Source organism: Drosophila elegans, unplaced genomic scaffold (genome assembly GCF_018152505.1).
Source record: "Drosophila elegans isolate 14027-0461.03 unplaced genomic scaffold, ASM1815250v1 contig_149, whole genome shotgun sequence".
In the NCBI taxonomy this organism is placed as follows: Eukaryota; Metazoa; Arthropoda; class Insecta; order Diptera; family Drosophilidae; genus Drosophila; species Drosophila elegans.
In genome coordinates this window covers 5,283,686-5,306,230 of record NW_024545513.1, presented here as the reverse complement: position 1 = coordinate 5,306,230, position 22,545 = coordinate 5,283,686, and the positions used below count along the sequence as shown (strand labels likewise).

Here is a 22,545-nt window from a genome sequence, read left to right as displayed (position 1 = left end):
TTGAGTAAATTTGTTTGAGGTCCAAAGTATATATCCTTTTCTACTCAATTAAAACCTTTTAGAAAATGAATCTCTTACCCGTACCCAAGTACTAATTAACTTTAACCTTACCATTTACCAAGGTACATTTTAGCTTTGTGCCAAAAGCATTTCCAACACTGTTGGTGGGTAGGGTTTCCCAACGATATGGCCACGCCAATGAATAACAGTTTTTCGAATATTTTCAGTTTAGCATTTAATGATTTATGTACCATCTGGGTTTTGTTTAGTGTTTAATATTTGCAACGTGTTCGAACGGATAATACAATTACAAGTTGTGTATAAAAGTTCGATGAGCAAAATTGACAAGGATTGTGTGGCAGTAAACAGTTTTTCTTGTTCTTCATTAGCTTACACTTCTTTGATATATGTATGTATATATATTGAAACAATTGTATGCGGTGTTGCTTGAACTTCAGTGAGAATAAGTGCTTTTGGCGAGAAAATTTCAAATACTGTTGCTCAGAAATTGTTTGTTTTCATCATTTTGATTTCCCAGTTCTTTTTTTCCTTTTAAACTTTTAAAATTAACATACTTTCAATAAGAGTTTATTTAACATTTTGCGCCAGGAACAGATTATTTTTGCTAAAATTCCAGCAACACCGATGTGTATGTGTGATGTTTTCTTTTAATTGTTGTTTGCTTGCTTTGCTTTTAATACAGTAATTACAGTGTAAAGTTGCTCTATAGGCTAAACTGGAAGGAATGATTGCGTTTAATTGTTGGACACAAAGTTGGAAACTTAATAAATAGGTGTGATTAAAATTAGGCTTAGGGGGCGGGGAGGTCGATAAAATAGTTAACAATATAAATAAGGTTTAATAATTAACTAACAGATACGAGTACGAATGGGTTTTATTAAAAGAGAGAAGTGGTTAAGGAGGCTTGAGTTAACAGCCAAGACCAACAAAAACATTGCGCACTTAGGATCTACACGTACACTAAACATAATTTTGGTAGTTTGGGCTTAAACTAGTTGCTCGTTTTGGTTGCCTAACATTAGTAAATACATACACACGCTTAAACGCTACGCTACTTAATGATTATGATGTCTGGTTTTAAATCAGGAATTCCACAGAAGAACGAATCCAAATTCGGAATAGAAATTGAAATTCAAATGAAACTACAAACGAATGAAAATGAGTTGAGAACTGGGGGACTTCCAACCGGAAATTAAAGCTTTGTATGTTTGACCGTATCCGTCCAATAGTTTTGTATTGTCATCGCCTCCAGCGAATTGAGAAACGAGTCGTTATCCAGGCTGTACATCTCATCCGAGTTGTCCTGCAAAATCAAGCGAGAAAACTACTGAGTGCATAGGAATTTCTAGAGCTGCAGGCAATTGGTCAACGAATCCTTACACTCACCCGCATGGTGCTGTCATCGATGTAGACACTCGAGTCTGGTTCACTGAGAGCCTGCGGCTTGTTCAGATACCGTCGACGGTACAGGACGATGCCGATGGTGCCCACTGTGCAGCAGACGCCGAAGACAGTGAAGCAAATCGCCGAAATGGCACCCGCATCTAGGAAATACGTTCGCTGAAAAATACAACAAAATTTCAAATCGTTAAAATTTTGTTTTTATTTGTTAAGCCATTGAATTAAAATTATTTTACCTAAAATTAAGGAATTTTGTTTTCTGTTTTGTGTTGCTTAAGAATTAAAAAAAAAATTCGATTTGTTTGATAAATGGTGTAACTCCTTTATTTAGTTAATTATAGGTTTCACCCACCTGAATGGCCAGGGCCTCTGATGAGATGTTGCCCTCGTCGCCAACGGCTCCGTCATAGAACCCTGATCCGGATGCGGCCCCGCCCCCCGACACGCTGGGCGCCGCGGAGGCGGACCTGGTCAGCAGACTCTTGGTGTCGCTGGAGAAGTTGATGTAGCGATTGATGTGCTTGTATTCCGCGGACAGGACCTTGGACTTGCGGGATCTATGCTCGCTTTCGGCCCGCCTAAGTTCGTCCTCCTTGTTGGCATTTTCCAGGGTGAACGGTGCCTTTTCGCCCTCGCCCTCGCCATTCCCATTACCATTGCCCGTGACCCCTGACCCCGCACCAGCATGCGGCAGGAGCTCATCGGACAACCACTCAGTGTTGATCTTGGGCGTCGATGGAGTAGCCGCCGAACCCGATGGCATGGACGTCGATGTGGATGCACTGGCTCTGGGCCCTGGTGGTTTCGCAGTGGTCGGCGTTGAGGCCACCGCTCTGGTGGTGGTGGACGTTGTTCTTGTGGCCGGACTACTGCTGCTGATTGCAACGGGTTTTGTGGTAGTGCTACTGCTGTTGCTGCTGCCATTTGTACTGATCAAAATACAAAAGGGAAACAGTTTAATAATTTAAAGACCATATTTTTATATTAAAACAATTTACTATTTATATAAAAACAATTTACATGATCACAATAAATAAAAGCTATCAAATAGCTTTAAATATAAACTGATAAAAAAGGGGGAACAAATTAAATAGTAAATGTAAATATATTGTAATTAAATCCCACACTTTATATTTCTCTTTTATATTAAAGTTTATATAAAGTAAAACCAGAGTATTAATATTTAAACATATGAATTCATGTGTAAAATATAAGAGTTAAAATGGATGCTATTTTTTTAAAGTGCAGTTTTAGGCCCAGTTTTAGGTTTAATTTACATTTTCAAATGTTCATATTTATTAAACAAAATATTTAAAATAACTAAAAAAAACAAAGGATGAAAATCAAAGCGAACAATATTTTAGTTGAGTATGAAATACTTTGATTTACTACGCTTTTTTTATAATATCAATATTTTATTGGTGAACATACCTAGTGCTACTGCTGAAATTCGTAAAGTTGTTGAGCTGCTCGGAGGTGAAGTCCGCCGATCGCTTGAACTCGAACTGAGCCAGCTCCTCGTTAGCCGCAGTTTCCTCGGTATCCGCATCCGCATCCGCATCTGCATCTGCATCTGCATCTAGATCTGGATCTGCATCATCTTGATCCTGTTCCTGATCCGGATTCTCTTCCTGCTCTTGACCGCGATCGTTGAGCGGCAGCTCATCTTGCTCCTCCTGCGGCTCCACCGCCTGGTCGACATCATCATCATGGACATCCAGCTCTTTCAGTTCGGGGTCACCATAACTTGGGGTCACCACCGGACGGCTGGTGGTGGGTCGGTGGGTCAGGTCCATGATGTTGCTTTGGGTGGCGGGGCCACCCCACGTCTGGGTCACCGTCGTCTGGTAGAGCTTGGTGGTGCGAACGGGCTGCGGATGCGGACTGGAAGCCACCGATTCCGCCTCCTGGCTGGGATATGTGTGGACATGGCTGGACAGCAAGTTAACTGCGGAAAATTCAATAGAATTTAATGAAATACACAAAAGTCTACACAAATTGGTAGATTAGTCAATAAAAACATTTGGTTGATTGAATACCTATGCTACATTTGATATATACATTTGCTAAAAGTATTAAAATCAACAATGTTCAATTAAAAGAATAAAAAAAAACAATGTTAATTTAAAAAAATATGAAACTACTTAAAATTTGTTCAAAATTCTTTAAACTATTTTTTAGTTTATTTACGATAATTCAAAATGTCAATAGTCGTTAAATTTCCACTCTTAAAATAAATAACTTTACAAATTTATAGAACTTTGAGAAAATTTCCATAAAATTTCGTTAATAATATGTTAATAATATGTTAAAGTCGCTTTTAAAATACTTATTTTTCCCTAGCCTTGGTCTTTAAAAAAGTTCAAAAAGGGATTTTATTTTCGCCGCAGCTCAACACATTATTACTATTTAGGGACTTACCACTCAGGATCAGGGTTATCCAGAACCAGTGTGACCACCAGTAGAAAGTCATGATGTGTCCCGTTCTGTGATCTTGTGACGACTGCTCCCAAACGCTGGAAGAGATGGGGAGAAAGAGTGGGTGAGGATGAGTCAGTGGTTGGGGGAAACAATTGGCATTAAGTGTGCGGAGCTCACTCTCGATGAAGTCATCGAAATCGCGTTTTTGAAATACGCTTAACATTCTGAGAAACGAGTTTAGTCGCCTGTCCCCGGAGGAGTTGCCATTTTGGGGCATTTCTGGGTGCCCCACTCTCATCCCGCCTACACAGAAAAAACACTAAATCCCTTGAGACTGTTTAAATAATTATGGTTTTTGATATTGTTCATGCGTACTTGAGACTTTATATGAATATAAAATGTTGAACATTATATTACATTAACCATTTTTTTTCAATATGGATTTTTATATTTTTTATTGATAAAATCGGTTTTTTTTTCTCTGTAGCCACCCACCGAAGGTCGACGACTTGTGTCATATACAAATGCCTTCTTCAGTCGCATCTTCGAATGAGTATTTTCAGCCGGCCCATCCCTTTTTTTGTTAATACCATTTCGAGTTTTCTGCCCACGCGAAAAACAAAAAGATGTAACTGTCTTAAATGGCTGTGACTGTATGGGCCACCACTTCGGCCCTCTTGTGCTTGCTCTTAATTGTTTTGCCGCTTTGTTCTGGCCAACTGGCAATACAAATAAAGCCAACAAGCAGCCGTTTAATGGGGTAGACGCTGCGATACTCAGCCAGTACATAAATAACAGCAGAAATTGAAAGAAATCAATTGTTTTTGCTTCTTTAAGATGTTTAGTTGGCTTCAATTTGTCAGCTTAAGAAATATAGAATTGGATGTTGTGCATGTTAACACATTTGTATATACATTACATTCAAACCTAAACTTACTTGTAACATTTTTAAACATTCCATACATTTTATTTTATAAAAATAATAAATGTAAATGCTTTGCATCATTTCTTTGTTGTCGAACATTCCCTATAACTACCAGGTACTTGACAAAGAATAAAATTAGCATTCCAATTTTGGGCGGCTGTGAAAATACAAATTTAGTGGTAGCTAGCTGGGTTTCTTGTTTTTGTTTTTGTTTCTTCGTATACACAAACTTTTGGCAATTCCCAGAGCCGAAAACCACAATTTGAAGCCCGGCCTAATTCGCATTTGTGCGACGCGCACATTTGCTTGTGCTAAAAACGAGCCGAGAATTTTGTTTAACGTATTTTACCCATTTATTTGGGTTAATTGTCTTGTTTGAAGTTGTTTTCTCCGGCCGATAAGATAGACGTAGGAAATACATATCTATAGATGTGCCGACTGATGAAAAGTGCACCTCGAACATTACGCATACGCCACTTGGTCCACAATACCATTGACATGACGGCAACAGGCGTTAAAGGTCGCCAGTGCCATTTGGCCGCCTGCTTTATGTTTTGATGCTCCATGGTAATTTGAGGGCCCATAAAACAAAAACAGCAATTGTTTAAAACCCGCGGGCTTTATTGTTAACAAAGCCAGGCGGCAAATAGCGAAGTTCTGCGAACCATAACGATTGACATCCATACGAGACTGGGCTTCATGTTCAAGCCTCGAGCGAAATGGTATGCTAATCTCATCAGCAACGTTAAACAATTTGCCCACCAGCCGGAGGAAAACACAAATACACCTCGTCTACAGATCTGCATATAAAAACAATAGTTTCAAACAAGCAAAAAAAAACTACTTTCATTAACTTATGTTTACTTATCTACTGATTATAGAAATTCATAAAATGCTAAATATTCTGATTTAATTTTAGTTCGATTTTTTGACCTTCCTAACTTTTAGTTATTATTCTTATATTATTTGAATTTAAAAATAATCAAAATTAAATTAAATTTAGCCAACAATTAAAAAAAGTTGTTAAGCATTCGAAAAGAATAATTACAAGTTAGTAATAAAGACCTTTAAATGATTAAATTCTTAACTGCAATGCCATTTAATGCCATATTATTTTGAATAGTGCTTTATAGTCGTATATCTGCCATCTGTGAGCCGCATTTTCGAATTGGACTAAAGGCTCGGGGCCCTGAGCCCTATATGCAGACCATTTCATAATACCACAGAGGCAAAAGCCAGCAAAGAAAACGGAGGAGAAAAAACCAAATGCACTTTCATATGCCCGCAAAACTGGAGCAAGTGCCTCCACATTGCAATTAAACCCTGGCACAAAGAAAACACCCAAGGAAACACATAGATGTTTGGTCGAGCCACCAGATACTCTTTTTTTTCACAGGTAAAATATTGTTTGAATTTACTCACACATTTATTTTTTTCGATTTGTTATCAAGATCTAACGAGAGCCATTATTTAACAACTTTTTATGTTCTCATATTTAATACGGATTAACTGGCTTGACTAGCGCCCTGAATAGTCGTGATTAATAACAACCGGATCGCAAAGCTATAAACCAGTACGATATTATTTGCATGACAATTAAAATTATAATCGTTTTAAATATGATGGAGTGGGGCAATACACTGTTATTTAAGAAATTAAAGCAAGTGGTTTCATTTTAATATGACAAAAAATAAGTTGTATCAAATATTTATATAAAAAAAAGTACTCATAATAAAATAAACAAGTTTAGAAACTTATTTAAATGGGTCCATTAAATGAAGCTGAAATTATGAATGATTAATACAGATTAAAATACGAAGCAAACATTATTTTGTGTTTTTATTATTATATATTGAATTTTGACAAATCGCACAACAAAACGCTTATACCCAGTTGGAAAAACAACCACCTTAAAGAGGGAGAACACAACGAAAATTAAAGAAAATAAAAACAAGGCAACCTTCAAGTGCAGGCGACAACGGCGAAATTGAAAAGGCAAAGTGCAATAATTATATTCAAAGGGGCGGTGGGCGGCACTGGAAAAGTGGGTGGGAAAGTTGACGCTCACTTTCTATTCACGGCACGCAAGTGCTGGAGCTGGAATCCCCCTTCAACGATTATTACTTCAGAGCTCAGAGATCAACAATTTAACATCTAAGTTTCAATTGATAACAACCAAAGAAAAAGCTCTAGCCAAAAAAAAAACAAAAATAAAAAAATAGTTTATATTTATATACAGGCATGCGAATTAAGACTGGTAAATTTAAATTTTGTTAAAATGGATTTCGTGGGACGTAAATTGCGTTTAATTTGAGAACTAGACTTTATAATTTTCTAGTTAATTGCGGAAAGCCCTTATAAAAATGCAAATATTAAAAAAAAAAAAAAAGGTTTGAGAAAAATAAGTATGCATATAATTGGTATCCGAATGAATAGAAGAGACCCCAGGTGATCTCATCAATATTTGTTTGAGTGCCTTTCATTGCGTAAAAATAAATACATTTATTGAATTTAGCAAAGTCCCGCCACAACGGCAAGTAATTGTTACTTTTGGCACAGTCGAAACCCATTTTGCTGGTTGTCCCTGCCATTTTCTCGCATTTCACTTATTTTCACCGAGTGTAAGGTCTCTCATTGTCTCAGTCTACCCACTTATCTAACAAATAAGTTCATTTTCGGTATGCAAATCGAAAGTGAAGGCTCCCTCACTTTGCAGAACAAAGTGAAATTTCATTTCCATGCTCTCAGCATACGACACACAAAAATGCCTCTAGATCGGGGTCACCACCAAGTAACGTGCGTGTCACAACTGCAAAACAATTGCTACCGTGGGCATCAATTAATATTAAGAGCAAATGGTTATGCTAAAACTCAGATGCTTTAAATACATTATAAAAGCATATTTGTAAATTTATATAATGCAAATGCAGGTATACTATATTAGTATTTAAAATTGATCACAAATATAATATTTACTAAGTCGTACTAAAAACGAGGTATTAATCAGAAAATCAATCAATTATCTTAGTCAGTAATTCATAATCATAAGACATTCGATATATGTTCATTACAGTATTACACTTAATTAAATAATTTGATGACAGGCTCGAATTACTTACATAAATGTTTGCGTTCAGTGACCAGCTAGCTTTCTTTAATAATTCCAATGATTCCAATCGGTAATGCACTAAATTCCATTAATCATGCGATAGCTTTGGTGGTTTTTTGATTTAATATAACCATTTTCACAGGCGTTATCGAATATTGTTGATTAGATAAGCCCAGCTGATGTGATGACTAAATCTAAATTATATTTTAACATCCCAATGATTTACACCAACTAGTAAATTATTGGAATGTCAAAACATAATTTTATGCTTGACAAAACTTTATTTTGCACTTTAGGGCAACTCATCTAATTTGATTTCCGCTCAGAGACTTGGTGGCAAAAAAAAAACCCTTTTGTTGGCATTGGTTTGGTAATATTAGAAAACGAAACTGTCTGCCAAACAATTGACGCTGACAAGTTGATTTTTTCCTTCATTCCGTTTGTGGGTAAGCTGCTCATTTTTTCCTTCTTTTTTTCGCACATTTTTCACTTTCTTCTGCTCTTTGAGTTCGGATTAAAAGTGAAATTTTATGGCTTTTCTATATATTATTAAGACAACATTTTTTATTTTAATTCTAGCTGAGAGCTTTGACTAGTTCAAGTTTGTTTACTACTTAGAATTGATATTCTAGACATAACTATTTTAAAATATTTTTGCTTTATAATTTTACTTATATAACTAGGGCAATAAATCACTGATCACTGATCAATGTATAGGCTATGCTGCTAAACGAATTCCTAAGCTATAGTAAGGCGAATAACATTAAAATCGTTATTAATCAATTAAACGAATAAGGCCCTTCAGCGAGGTAAAAAAAATATTGACGATCGACCCTTCGACATAACATTTCTGATATGATGTTTGTAGTCTAGTAGAATATCATAATTTTGTTCGCCTTTTCACATTCTTCCGCTAAGCATCGTCACTACGAGTTTAGGTATTAAAAAAAAAGACTTATTTAACATAATGATACATTTACTTAAACATTCGTAAAAAGATAGAGATACATTTCAGTAACCTTTTTTTTTATTTGTTACATCATCAAACTTCTCAAAATGGGACTAAAAATGAATTTTCGTTTCCTTTTGTTTCGTGATGTGGACGGGTAATAAAATATAAATGATTTGCGTATGCAACACAGCACTCCCGATACTCCGTCCGGTTTTCACTGCATGCTACCGTGGTTCGAACGACTGGATTAACTGCAGTCTGGCATACGGTACGGAATGTAGTCCGGCCAATATTGGGGGTACGACTGCTGTGGCAGCTGTTGCTGCTGCTGATACTGCTGCTGCTGTTGCTGCTGATACTGCTGCTGCTGCGGCTGCTGCTGCATCATTATTGGATAGCCCGACAGCGGAGTACTGAAATCCGTTGGAATGCCCACCACCTGCATCATCGGTTGTGGTTGAGGCTGCACTTGGGCATAGGCTTGTGGATAGGCTTGTGGATAGGTTTGTGGATGGGTTTGTGGATAGACTTGGGGATAGGCTTGAGCATAGGGATAGAGATTGAGGTTGGGATCATAGCCGGGTGCTGGCTGCGTTGTGTAGCCATTGAAGTGCTGGCTGGGCACAGAATAGGCGGCTGCGGCCGGCTGATAGACCGGCGGGGGATTGGCCATGGTCGCCACCGGTGGATTCCAGAGCTCCCTGCGCAAGTCCTGGGCAATGGCCATCAAAGCAGTCTCCAGCGGAACGTCCTGCCGCGAGATGGCCGCCTGGAGGCTCTGCTGCTGCTCCGGAGTCAACATGAGGGTGGGCGACTCAGTGGCGCCGTATTGAGGGGCCCCACCATCGAGCGGCTCCTGCATCGAGTAGCTCGTGAAGGTCATGCTCTGGAAGTTCATGTTCAGGGTGGCGGGGTCCAAAGGCGGCACTTCGTAGCTGCCCAGTGGCACCACCTCCATGGTGGTCGGTATTTCTGGCCCATTGGTGCCCATGGTCGGCGGTGTTATGGTCTCCGTGGTCGATGGATCAAAATAGTCATTATTATCTGGCTGCTGCTGATCCTGCTGCTGCTGCGGCTGCTGCGGCTGCTGCGGCTGCTGAGGATAATGATCTGGCTCATCGGAACTGAAGTCGGTGTCGTCCTCAAGTCGCCAGTCCTGGTCCACTGGAAGTTGGTCAGATGCATCCTGGCTGGTTGCTGGATCAGCATAGGGTGGATCTTGCTGCTGCTCCGGGTAATATTCGACTGGACCTGGAGCCAGCTGATGCTCCTGCTGAAGCGGCTGCTCAGTGAAGACCTCCTGCTGCTGCTCCTCTGCCTTCTGCACAGGCAACTCTAGGCTGTTCTGCTGCTCCTGCTGCTCCTGCTGCACCTGCTGCTCCTGCTGCACCTGCTGCACCTGCTGCTCCTGCTGCACCTGCTGCTCCTGCTGCTCCTGATGTCCAGTTGTTTTAGGAATCGAAGGAGGAGGGGGACTCACAGTTGGGGACTGCTTCTTGGGCGTCGAAACTTTATTCTCCTTCCTCGGCGGCACTATCTGCACTATCCTCGGCGGCTGTAGTATTGCCATCGGCATTTCCAATTTCTGATTCTGCGATTTAATCAGGAGCTTGAGCTGCGCCTGCGACATTCTGGGGAATTTTCGATTTGGCATCTTGGTTGGAATTTACTTTTTGTAACGTTATTATGTGTGTGTGATCCTGATCAGACGGTTTGCCAAAATGAATTAACGAAAAAAAGGAAACCTAATGACAGTTGACATTTTGAAAAATTTTACTGCCTACTAGGTTGAAAAATATGAGGCAATACTTTTGTCAACACTGCTACATATTCCAAATCCACCATTTTCTATTGCAGAATATTTTTCTTTATACTTAAATTTATATAAAAAATATTAAAATGTCATTAATTGATTTCACTGGCTTAACGAAATTTTTTTTATTTACGCATAACTAATTGACAACACTTAATTTATAACGATATATAACACTAAAGTTAATGGTTCAATTATTTTAATAATTAAAAGATTCTATATAATTTTGACAACATTATTCCAAATTCTTAATTTCAGTACAAAAAACCATTAAAAAAAAGATAACCGAAACATTTTTTGATCACTTTGATTTCCCCATCATCAGCCAACCGATCTAATCGACTTGATCTGCTGTGAATATATCATCGTTTACGCAATTTCCCCTAAGATATTATCCACCCGCACCAAAAAAAAAAAAAAAACAATATATACCCATAGCAACAATGGCGAATGCCAAGATGCGATTTCCATGAGCCCTAAAAGACCAAGTTGCGTTTTCAGTTCGCTCCGCTTTTCGTCTTTCGGTTTGATTTTCCTATTGTTATGATGGAAGCTGCAATTGCAACTGCCGACTGGCAACCGGATATGGTCACAAAAATCTGAAATCTCATTCCCATTCCCATTCCCATCTGTGACTCTCTGCATATGATTTTCAGATTGTTTGTTTTCATTTCCCCCTCGGAACTTACAGTTGTGGTCGGTTCCTACTTTGATTTCCTCACTGCGGCTTCAATTTTCCTCAGTTTCCTTCCCTCGTCAATATTCTTGTTTCAGGTGCAACTGCAAGGTAAATAAATTAAATTATAAATAATGATATATTAAGTTGTGGGTAAACAATATTTAGTAATCGTAAAGAAATCTTGAAAAAAAAAACCGGAAATAACTCTATAGACGAGTGTCCGGTCTATTAGAAAATTGGTATTAACTTTTTTTAAACAAATTGGAATATACATATATGTATATTCCTCCAGCAGATGCATGGCAAAGTATATAGTCAAAAGAGTTATCTGTTGTGCAAAACATAAATGACTGTTTGCAGTAACGTCACTGATTATGTTTGACTTCAAGTCAATACATATTAATTAGAACATAAATATATATGTATAAATACCCAATTAAAATATATATTTAATTTTATAACGATTTTCTATAATACTTAGACGTCTTTAGAAAATTGCTAAAACTCTGTTAAAATCTAGTTCCACAATGTTGACCTCAAGGACAACATCAAGATTCTGGCCAAGTGTTCCTCGGATCTCGGAGATCTTTGGTCTGATTTGGATGCCCCGCTGACTTGGACACACTCAGTTGCGCTCCACTGCGGATCCGGCTGGCTGGTCCCACCGATCTCCGCCAGATATCGCCACTATAGCTGTAATGCGACTCTGTTTCAGCCTCTGACTGCCTTTTTTGGCTAATCAAAGCAAAGAGACTTGCCTTGGCTTTAGCTAATTACAATTATAACCCAGTGGGCTGACTCAGAGATTATGTTTTGCTATTATTTTAAGATTTTACGATGCTTATGCAATGCGAGGCGATTAATTGCGATAAGAACGTGCTCGACTGTAACGTAAACTGCTACTTGGGTTGGGTTCACGTTCGAGTTCGGGTTCAGAACACCGCCAAATGACGTGTTTGGAAACAGTTGGGGGAACAATATTATTAGTAGATTTTTTAAACAATATATTTCATTTCATTTTGTTTTGACAGATCTCAAAATAATTTATTAATTGCCGCAGTGGAAATACTAGATCCATCTTTAATTATTTTAAGCTTAAGTATTATTTAGTTTATTTTCTTGAGTTCACAACTTAACATGCATAACTGTTTTTGTTTGTGAATTCATTAAAACTTTTACAATACTTTTAAAAGTGTTGTAGGCTACTAAGCTATTATCTTGCCCCAAACTGTGTGCTTTTTTCTGAAGGGCGCACCCATATGACGCGTTCGTATTTCTTTGGCTCTGACTGAGAAAGTGACAAACCAATTCCGTTGACCATGTTTGGACTGGCGCTTCTTTTTCTGTTTTGGTTTCGACTTCTAGGTTTGTTTGCTGTCTGTATTTCTGTTTCTGTTTCTGTTTGGGTCTCTGATTCTGATTCTGTTTTCGTTTCGTTTTCCATTTCGAAGAGACGTGGTCGGCATGGCCAAGTGGTTTTTGGTCGGGTGGTGCTATTCTATTGGGGTCAGCGGTTGGTTGTGGGTGCGATTAGCTGACACCGATTCCCGGTGGTTGATAAGGTGGCCAAAGAGACTGGGCCAAGTCAAATTCAATCGAATTGATTGAGCTTAACTACGTACCCAACTATTTCTATTGACCTCAAAAGGAAAAACCAACAGGAATTAGCCCGATTTCATAGCTATCTTTGTCTTTAATAATTCATTCACTGAACTGGGTTGATAAACGCTAATTGTACCCCCAACTGAATAAACAATAACTGACCTTATTCACTGACCGATATGATTTCATTCATGCCAACTTATCATAGTTCTTTCATGTGTGGGTAATTTTATTTATTTATTTAGTGTTGGGAAATATTTACGAGTTCTTTAGCTATTTACTTACAAGTTCCGAAAGGGGTTAGTAGTTTTATTTGATTGTATACAGTTGGGAAATGTTTACGGAATTTTTTTAAGCTCATTCAATCATTCATTTTTTTGTGATTAACAGTTTTAGACCGCCCCATCGCTGATTTGCAAAATATATTTGCAAAATCCGACAAATGAAGACATTTAAAGAGCTCTTCATCTTTTACATTTGTGTAGCCAAGTCTCTGCCCTCACTCCTTTGAGTTTTTGTTGCACTTTTCCTATTTTTCAGTTTGTCATCTTGCGAATGATGATGGTCAAAACATCGCTGCCAGCGTTCGTTCAACTCGTTTTGGATTTGCAAATCTGGCTAAGCTGGCACGCCACATCCGAGCCACCGCATAGATATGTATATACACATGTGTATATGTATTTATATATATTTTGTTAACCATAATGATATGCCAATTCCGATGTTTCACATGCGTCTGGCCCAAGCTAACTATGTGCAAATGATCGGGCGCGCAAAAGCGAAGAAACTATTTGCCAAATTTATAATAACCATAATTAAGTGCTTAGAGCCAGGCAGGAAATTGCATAATTGTGGTTTGGCCACCACCACCATCACTCCCCCTTCTTCCCCAGCAAATCTTCCTCATTATGCAAATGCCTGTGTCTCGCCGCGTTCTATTCGCGTATAAATCACGTATACTATATATCACGTAAAAAGTGGCAACAAAAGACTTTGACTTTGACGTCAGCAGACCCAGCCCCCAAAACACCTCGCCCTTCTCTTCTCCACAAAACACACCATCTCTTACTGTGTTCTACGTTGAACCCTTTTCGGACGTGTTCTGATATCAAGAATATCGCTTAAATCTAGAAAAAATCACGTAACCCAACTTAAATACTGAAAATTTCATGCTTATATATTTTTCTTTAATTGTAAAAAGCACCATAATTAAACTGCATAAAACACAAGCAGATATGGTTGCAAAATATTTAATTTTATTTATTAAAGACAAAAGAATATCGCTTAAATCTATAAAAAACACGTAACTGAGCTACAATATTGTTTATATAGCTAAACTATATTAAATACATAAACAGAAGTGTTCTCTGTTACAAAATTGTTAAATCGTTTAAGTCAAAACAAATAAAATATATTCTCGAAATAATTATCATTTCACATTTTTCTAACACAACCCCGAACCGAAATTCATTCCCATTCTAGGCTTAAATATATTTTGCAGTGTAAAGTTCTCAAGGTGACTATTTGTGCGTTGGGAAAACTTTCATTTTGACTAATGTTAATGACTTTCGGGGGGCTGCAAGAGGTCTTGGCATTGAAATCTGGTTATTGATGATTGCACGCGAGCCTCACATGTGGAAAGATATATCCATCTACATATATGTATGTATATTAATAACGAAACCGAACCAAAGCGATCCGAAAACATTGCATCTCCATTTACCATTCAAATGGGCTTGGGGAAAACCTTTCCACTCGCTACTGTTTCAGACAATAGGTATATACATATATATACCCGATTCCCCGCGGTGAAGCCCACTTTTACTTTCGGCTAATTGCACTACTTGGCCAGCAGGCGGCGCCACTTTCCCAAAACGGCAGCAAAAAAAAAATAAAAACCGAACAACAATATAATATGGATCTTTTATAAAGCCATTTCCTTTTGTGTGAAAAATGTAACCAAGTTAAGGGCGAAAGAAAGGTTAACAAAAAGACTTTGGCAAATTGATTGGACGAGGTGACATAATGGCGATGGCTCGATGGCTCCTTGTAATTAATTACAATTAATTGTGCTTAATCAATTTGCCATCTCATGTCTATCATGAAGTCATAATGCGTTACATGATTTTAAATAAAGATAATTGGAGGAAGAGGAGAGACGATACAACATAGAGTCCGCTCATTAGAGGAAAGATACCTCAGTTCCTGTTTTTTCTACGTCTTTTACTCTCATAAACAGCCCCAGGTGTTTCCGATGCGGATATGAAGTGGGGAATGACTGCTACTAAAGGGTACAGGAAATATAATATAACTCGTTAGTATCTGCAGAAAATTGTATTAGTTTCCCATTAAAAATTAATCGACCTATTCTATATATTTAACACAAATTTTTACAAAAGGTTTGCGGCTTTACAACACAAACGATTTTGTTTGATCTATATACTTATGATTTTGTTATGGCATTTAATACAAAAAAACAAAACAAAAATTCCAATACATAGGTATACTCGATGTAAAGAAATTGCTAAGCAAATTTAATTAAATTTGATCAATATAGCAGTCAGCCCGAAGATGACACATTTTCAAGTATTTCCGTTTTTAAAGAACTTACGTATAAGCTTGTTTTGTATTCCAAGTCGTTTCAATAGTGACTCACTAAATAAATAAACAAAAACAAAAACCTTTTAAAAAGTAAGCAATAAAAAGGACAGTTGAAGGTGAAAATAATTCTGCAATCCACTTGTATTAAAATTACATCAGCAAGGCGACAAAGAAAACGACTTTTTTAATTATTCCTTAACAACAGGGTATCACACACACGCCTTTGTGACTTGCCATATTTCTCAAGGATTTAATTCTGTCTCTAAATAGAAGACACAAATCTACGAAGAGAAAATGAGAAATCCAGAGACATTTAGCAAAGAAAAATCGCTGGAGCAACAATTTATTTGTTCCGCTACATTTTAATAGGAGAAAATCTTGAGGTGTTGGATGACTCGAAACACTTTGCATAACATAAACCTAAAAGTAAACAAATTTAATTTCCCATATTGATTACATATATTTTTAATGCAATGCAAGTAAAATGTATATTTTCATTGGTAGTTAAGCTCTGCAATATTTTCTAAATTAAATATACATTTTACCAGATTGATTACGGACAACACACGTGCTACACATTTTTTCGAATTTTCTTTCATTTTTTTTTTTTTTGCTGAGCTTCAGGCCTTTTTGAGGGAAAATTTATGGCACAACATCAAAGAGATGCAAGAAAAACGAAATTAAAACTTCCCAGTGGGGTCTTAACGACTTGATTAAAGTCGGTGAAAATCCGAAATTGAAAATCTCTTATGCAACATTCATCGAAGGCAAAAGTTAAGGCTTCGACGAGACCTTTTCCGCATTTACTTGCAGAGCGGAAAAATCGCCTTTGTTGGACTAGAAATTAGTGGGAGGGTGAAATTGTCATAGAAATGCTAAATAAAAAGAGAGGGGACCTCTCGCTGCGCTAAACATCCGCTGCACAACGGGTCGTATGAGTAACGTCAATTGAATTGACAGTTTAACAACAAATTACACAACATCCAAGGGGGCTTTCCGGGGGCTATGGAATGTACGGGGGACAGACAATAGCTTAGAGGCCTCATTAAATGCTTAGAGTGGAAAACGTATGTGAGCTAATTATTTCTTGCTACACAGAGACACAAAATTTGTTTTTTGAATAACTAATAGTATTTGTATGGGTTTTTTAAAGCAGTCACACTCTTTAGATTTTTTTTTATTTTTATTTACTTTTTACCAAATGGAAATTAAATTTGAATTTCAATCATTGAGTTGAACTCTAAAATAATATAAGCTAAGATGAAAGAATTTTTCAACACCAATATATAAGTGTAGGATTCGTAAAACGGTTTTAAAATTTCATTTAATTATTGAATTGAACCCTATTTCGTACTGTGTACTATTTCTCCCACTTTTATTGTTGCATTTTTGCATGCGAACGGTACATTCGATTAGGTTTTGTAACCCAAAACGGTGCTTCACTGTACCGCCCCGGATTGCAAGGGTGGTGACATCACAGTTGAATAGTATGCACCATATACATAGTATAGGTATTATACCCACCCACTTGTTTCGCACTTAAATTGCCATCATCGACGGCTCGCGACTGTTTAATAAATTAAAGCGCGATTTGCATAAATTTGTAATCGAATCGAGGTGACAAAGCGTGTAATTTATGCAGCACAATCGATAACAGAAGACCGCTGGTGAAGACACCAAATCCCATTGTTGTCTCCGGCCACAAAAGGCAGGGAAAAAAAATAATAATAATAAAGCCCAATAAAAAAATGCAAAATATATGAATATAGCAACGACAATGAAATTGTTTAACTGCAACTGCAACGGCATTTGCATTTGCATTTGCATCTGCATCTGCATCTCAAGGCACTCGCGTTCCCATAATGATGTTTATAATTTTTTTGGCATCCGAAAGACAAGTCATCTGCGATCGCCATCGTCATCGTTGCACGAAAGCCAGACAAAAAATCGTCATTGACATTGTCTTCCCACAAAAAGGGTCGAAAGCAAATTGGTCAAAAGAGACAGGCCTTCCAAATATTCTATATATATATATGATATTCGCTATATTGCAACTGTTATTTTAACGTTCTGGTAATTAGTAAAAAAAAGATTCTTCGGATGATCTTTGTATCTATTCATGGGCTCATAAAGGTGCTGCCCTTTAATAATTATTAAATTAACTTACCACTCAGTTAATTAGTCATAATCAACCATTACACACAGAACAATTCAATTGTTGAAGCTACAAAAAAGAAAATTTGTTTGCCACGATATTAGTTGTATAGTACTTTTAATTGGGTCAAAAAAAATTGAAAAATAAAATCACAATTTAACATATATTTTTCTCTGTGCGTAAAATAACTAATTCTGTGAATTTAGTAAATAATTCTAAAACTTTAGGTAAAAGTATATTACTTTAACTATAATTTAAAAAATAAGTTCAACGCAATAGTTATGGATATCGCACATTTTTCTCATTGGTAAAAAAAATATCTTGTCAGTCAAAAAAAAAAATATTTTTACTTACTATACTTATTATCCACACCTATAAACCATACAAAAATAAGTAATCGAAATTTGCAGAAAGGCAGATTACAAAATGTTCAATACTATTTTAATTGTCTTAAAGATTTTAAAATGCCAAAATCCGATAATGGGAATTTATACAAATTGATTTTGGGCCATTTGGCACGTGCATTAGTATGCTGTTATTGCTGACACAATTTTCGAATTGGCTAAACATTTTCTCATGCTCCATCTCTATTCAGCCTATTGTGCGTTCAATAAACTAAACTATTGCTATTGTGTGGCTGCATTTGCAATCCGTTGAATATATAATACAAATAAGTTGTTTATATTATCACTCTTTTTTTGAGGCGAGATTGGTTTCGTTGCGTGGCAGTCATCCATTATGCGGTGGCATTTGGGTCAACGGGTGAACAGGCAACCTTGAATCGATCCTAGAGAACCGGGAAGGTCAAAAGGCCCACGATCTTCAAGAAGATGCCAAGTTCAAAGTCGATCCAACAAGGAAGTGTGAAGTAAACCGTACAAATATACCACTAAACAAACAGTATACAAACAAAAAAAACTCAAACTCAAACTCCAAGAGAGGTAAATATCGGGCGCAGCTGTTGATGTCTTGAAATTCGAAACTCAAAGTGAAGCTTCCATTCTCGCCGCCGGCAAAAATCACTTGCCTCATTGATCACTCAATGTTCAATCATCTTTCTGATCATTGTTTCTGGCCATTAATTTCAGTTAGCCCTCGTTCCCCCTCGTCTGGCATTGGCCTAAATTTAAATACGATTTTGGTGTTTAACTATCAAGTTACAAATCACCTTTGTGAGGGCCTAGAATCAAGGGGTGACACATCTGGTTAAAATGGGAAAACCCAAGTCAGATTCGATGATTTCCATTGCAGAAACTGAGACGGGACAATGTATTACACTGTCCGGGCTTGAATATTAAATTTATAATAGTTTATAAAAACCGATTACGGGCGCCGCTCATTAAACGCACATATGAGGAAGTTGCAGCCACTGGCACGCTTCCACCAACCATATAAGTGAATGGGGATTATTCCCCCCCATTATCCCCCTCCCATTTCTTTCACCCCTTTCTCTTCCGCTTTTCTCAAGCCCCCACAGTTACAAAGAAAACACTATTAAGAACGCTTTGTTTAAGCTTTTCAGCTAAGAGATACCCCCTAGTTTTAAATAAATTATGGCTTTATTACTTTTAAGCAGTAAAATTGCTTTCTTTACGGGAATCTGGAAATGATGGACTATGCCAACAAATTAAATTATTTTTTAAAACTTTGTGTTTACAGTAACTTCCATCCCAAATTTGATGTCGTTAACTGGAACAGATCCTGAGATCTAGGGGCTTGAACTCTTCGTCTAGTGGTCGTATAGTGTTCTCTGCTGGCCAACACACCTCTGCTCTCGCTGTTTACAGGTCATCAACACAGCCACAGTAGATGTGGCCGTAAGATCCGCAGCTGATTCAGAGTCTGTTGATTCTACTTACTTAACGTATGGCCTCTATGCCCGGCCAGTCATAAACTGGTTTAACGACTTAAAGTTCTACACACAAGCGGGGTGAAAGAGAGGTAGAGGGGGTGCGAGCGGTGGGGAAAGAGAGGGGCTTAGATATAGTCAGGTAGGCACTATAAAGTCCAGCGAAACAACAAAAATGTTAATCAGCCAATTGAGGCTGCACTTGGACTTGACAGGCCAACTGCACTTGATACCTAATAAATATGGCAACAATATTGTATGGAAGTTGGTTGACTCATTCAACTACGCGAATCTTCGCACCCTCTTCCGATAAGATAAAGCCACAACTGATAAAAAAAAATATATATATAAACACATAAATATATATAGACAAATAGAAAGAGGTAAACAAAAGACAAAGATGGGAGAAATGGGAGGGGGGTAGAGTGGCAGTATCAGAATCAGTGCATGGCAGCTGGCAAAGTGTAAATGATTTAATATACAGCCAGCAATTGCAATCCAGTTAAGAAAGGCATTAAAAAAACAGTAAGCTGCTCGCTAACTGTAAAGAAAATAAAAACAAAACGCCGAGCGAAGAGATAAAATCGCCATTACTATTTATATGGGGTCTTGCGATTATTGTTTCGAGACTTTTTCAATGGGGCTAACTCATTTTATTATAGACAACTTAACACCAAATGGGTAGCCGTAAATAGATAGCACGATTACAGGGTATATTAAATTGTCAATTAAATAAGAAATAATAAGGTAAACGTCTTATCACTTAACAATTTAACTTTAGTAACATTTACTTATGTTTTACACTTGGTTTTGAACCATTTCAGTACTACAGTACTAGCAATCAAAAAATGTCGCTATTACTCATACTGGGAATTTCATTAGAAGGGAAAAAAAACATTGAGATAATTTGGGCGATGAATGAACAACATTTGGAGATGTCTTCTGGATTTCCTCCATAATTTGTTATCAACATATTTAAGATAAAAAATTTGATCAATGATTGAAATACATACTTTAATATTAATAACTTCCGAAAATATAAGAACTACAATTAATGAAAAATGCTGAAATGGCAAAGAACGAATTTATTCAAAGACAGACTTACAAAAATTAAGCTTCTTATTACAAACGATTTGAAATGTAAAGGTATTTTATAAGTCCTTATAAGTATTTATTTAAAAACATCAATTAAAATAAACAAATTAATAAATAAGTAAATATAGAACTAGTTTAGCTTGGTTTATTTGAATTGAGAAATTTGTGTAAGTCAAATGGCTAAACTGTTAAAAAAAAACTAATAAAAACAAATAAGTTTAAGACTCGAAAATGAAAAAAAAAAAACCAAAATCAATTAGGTACTTATATTTAAAAACGCCAATTAACTTGGCCATTTGAAACGGTAAATGATTGTAAAGCGAATGGTGAATGCAGGTGCAATTTACAGAGGGGGTAATCGACTTATTATCGCTAGCCGTGCTTCACTGTATTTTTCGTTTGTTTTGGGCTTCTAATTGGCAATTGGCAACTCGGGCTTTTTGGCCATGCTCGACTAACTAAGTGAGCCTCGTTTAACGGTCTTTTATTTATTTATTGCAGCTGCTCACTGAGAGAAACAAACAATTGCAAAAGTGCGCACATACACACACACACACAGACACACACACATACATACACTTGCATGGATAGACAAGGAGCTGCACATTTTGTTGTTTTGACTTTTGTTTTGTTCTATTGATTTTTAGCCAAGAAAAAGGGACAGGTTCAAAGCACACACACACACCCACACGCAGGAAAACACACCCTTGCTGTGCATGTGTATCCCTTAACTACCAACAAAAAAAAACCAAAATAACTCTTGCAAAACATCAGCTAATTAATTAAACAAGTTATTATTTTTGTATCCAACTCACTTCTGGGATTAGATTAGTATTCTTTTTTTTTTTTTTTTTGTTAACTTAAGCGCGCGCGCCGCACGTTGTTACCAACAATAACAACAACAACACTGGAACAACAACAACAAAGTTAGCCGCACGCCAAACACACACAACAAATACACGCAAAAAAAAAGAAGATCGCGCGTGAAAAGAAATCCGCTTTTCTGCTTGAAATCTTAAAATTGACGAACGTTATGTTTGCAACCGTCGGCGGGCCGTTCAAGTGTGACCAAAAAATGCCACAGCAATTTGGACGACTTTTAAATATACCAAAAAACTACCATACAGAAAATCCAGAAGAAAAGCTTGCAGACCAGAGTTGCCAGGTGTTGAGTTTTCGCATGAAAAATTAGTTCTGACATTAAAACTCTACCTAATTCATAGAATGCTGTTCGTCGTGCTTAGGTGTAACGAATTTCAGATTTTGGATTTAAAGTTTTTTTTAGCCACACATCGCGGCATTTTTTCTTATACACCTTCGGCATTTTGGAAAAAGCTGAAAAAACCCGCAATCTACACATTTTTTCCTGCAGCTAACCGTAAAAAAACGGATTTCACCCAAAAAAGCGGAATCAATTATCAATTATTGTATTTTTCGACTTCGAACTCAACAGTGTTTTAATTTTAATTTTAATTGCACCGAGCAATTGACCGTTTTTTATCATCGCCCGTAATAATTTATTTAAATGCATTTTATTATTATTTTCTTTTTATTTATTAGTATTACTAGTCTTTAAAATGAATAATATTCAATTCCATTCTAAGAATTTAAAAACTATTTTTACTTTTACAGATCTTGCAGATGTTAAGAATTTTAACAGAGGGAGTGCAAGAAATGGAGTAAGAAGTTAACAGTGGCAAGAAAATATCGTTAGAGACGTTTGAAAACATCGATGAAGTCGATGTTGGCATCAATGTTTCTCACCGCAAGCGGTGAATTGCGTGCTTGTGGAGGGTTTGTGTTGTGCAGTAAAATGTTAACAGCACGTTGAACTAACAGCGAAATGTTAGCGAAATGTCGAACTAACAGAAAGAGAGAGAGAGAGAGTTGAACGGATAAACATCGATAATCCATGTTAAACA

General features: G+C 37.1%; 2 protein-coding genes across 6 annotated transcripts; both read right to left on the bottom strand.

Moving 5' to 3' along the window:
* Positions 1-654: 654 nt before the first annotated feature.
* Positions 655-21,674, bottom strand: LOC108136240 (uncharacterized protein DDB_G0271670). 5 transcript variants are annotated; one of them, XM_017257274.2, is made up of 8 exons: positions 21,439-21,674; positions 17,692-17,748; positions 11,332-11,422; positions 3,844-3,938; positions 2,854-3,370; positions 1,775-2,351; positions 1,408-1,581; positions 655-1,345 (listed from the first exon to the last, which is right to left on the bottom strand). In XM_017257274.2, exons 4-8 carry the CDS (start codon positions 3,893-3,895, stop codon positions 1,214-1,216), a joined length of 1,452 nt encoding a protein of 483 aa, XP_017112763.1. In that variant the 5' UTR covers positions 3,896-3,938; positions 11,332-11,422; positions 17,692-17,748; positions 21,439-21,674; the 3' UTR covers positions 655-1,213. The 5 variants fall into 5 exon arrangements, with proteins under 5 accessions (XP_017112763.1, XP_017112765.1, XP_017112762.1 ...); XM_017257276.2 differs by lacking the exon at positions 17,692-17,748 and having other exon boundaries at positions 655-1,324; positions 1,402-1,581; XM_017257273.2 differs by lacking the exon at positions 17,692-17,748.
* On the bottom strand, positions 8,570-10,459 carry LOC121467442 (ataxin-2 homolog). The gene is made up of 3 exons (XM_041708876.1): positions 10,247-10,459; positions 9,266-10,150; positions 8,570-8,620 (listed from the first exon to the last, which is right to left on the bottom strand). Exons 1-3 carry the CDS (start codon positions 10,457-10,459, stop codon positions 8,570-8,572), a joined length of 1,149 nt encoding a protein of 382 aa, XP_041564810.1.
* Positions 21,675-22,545: the final 871 nt, after the last annotated feature.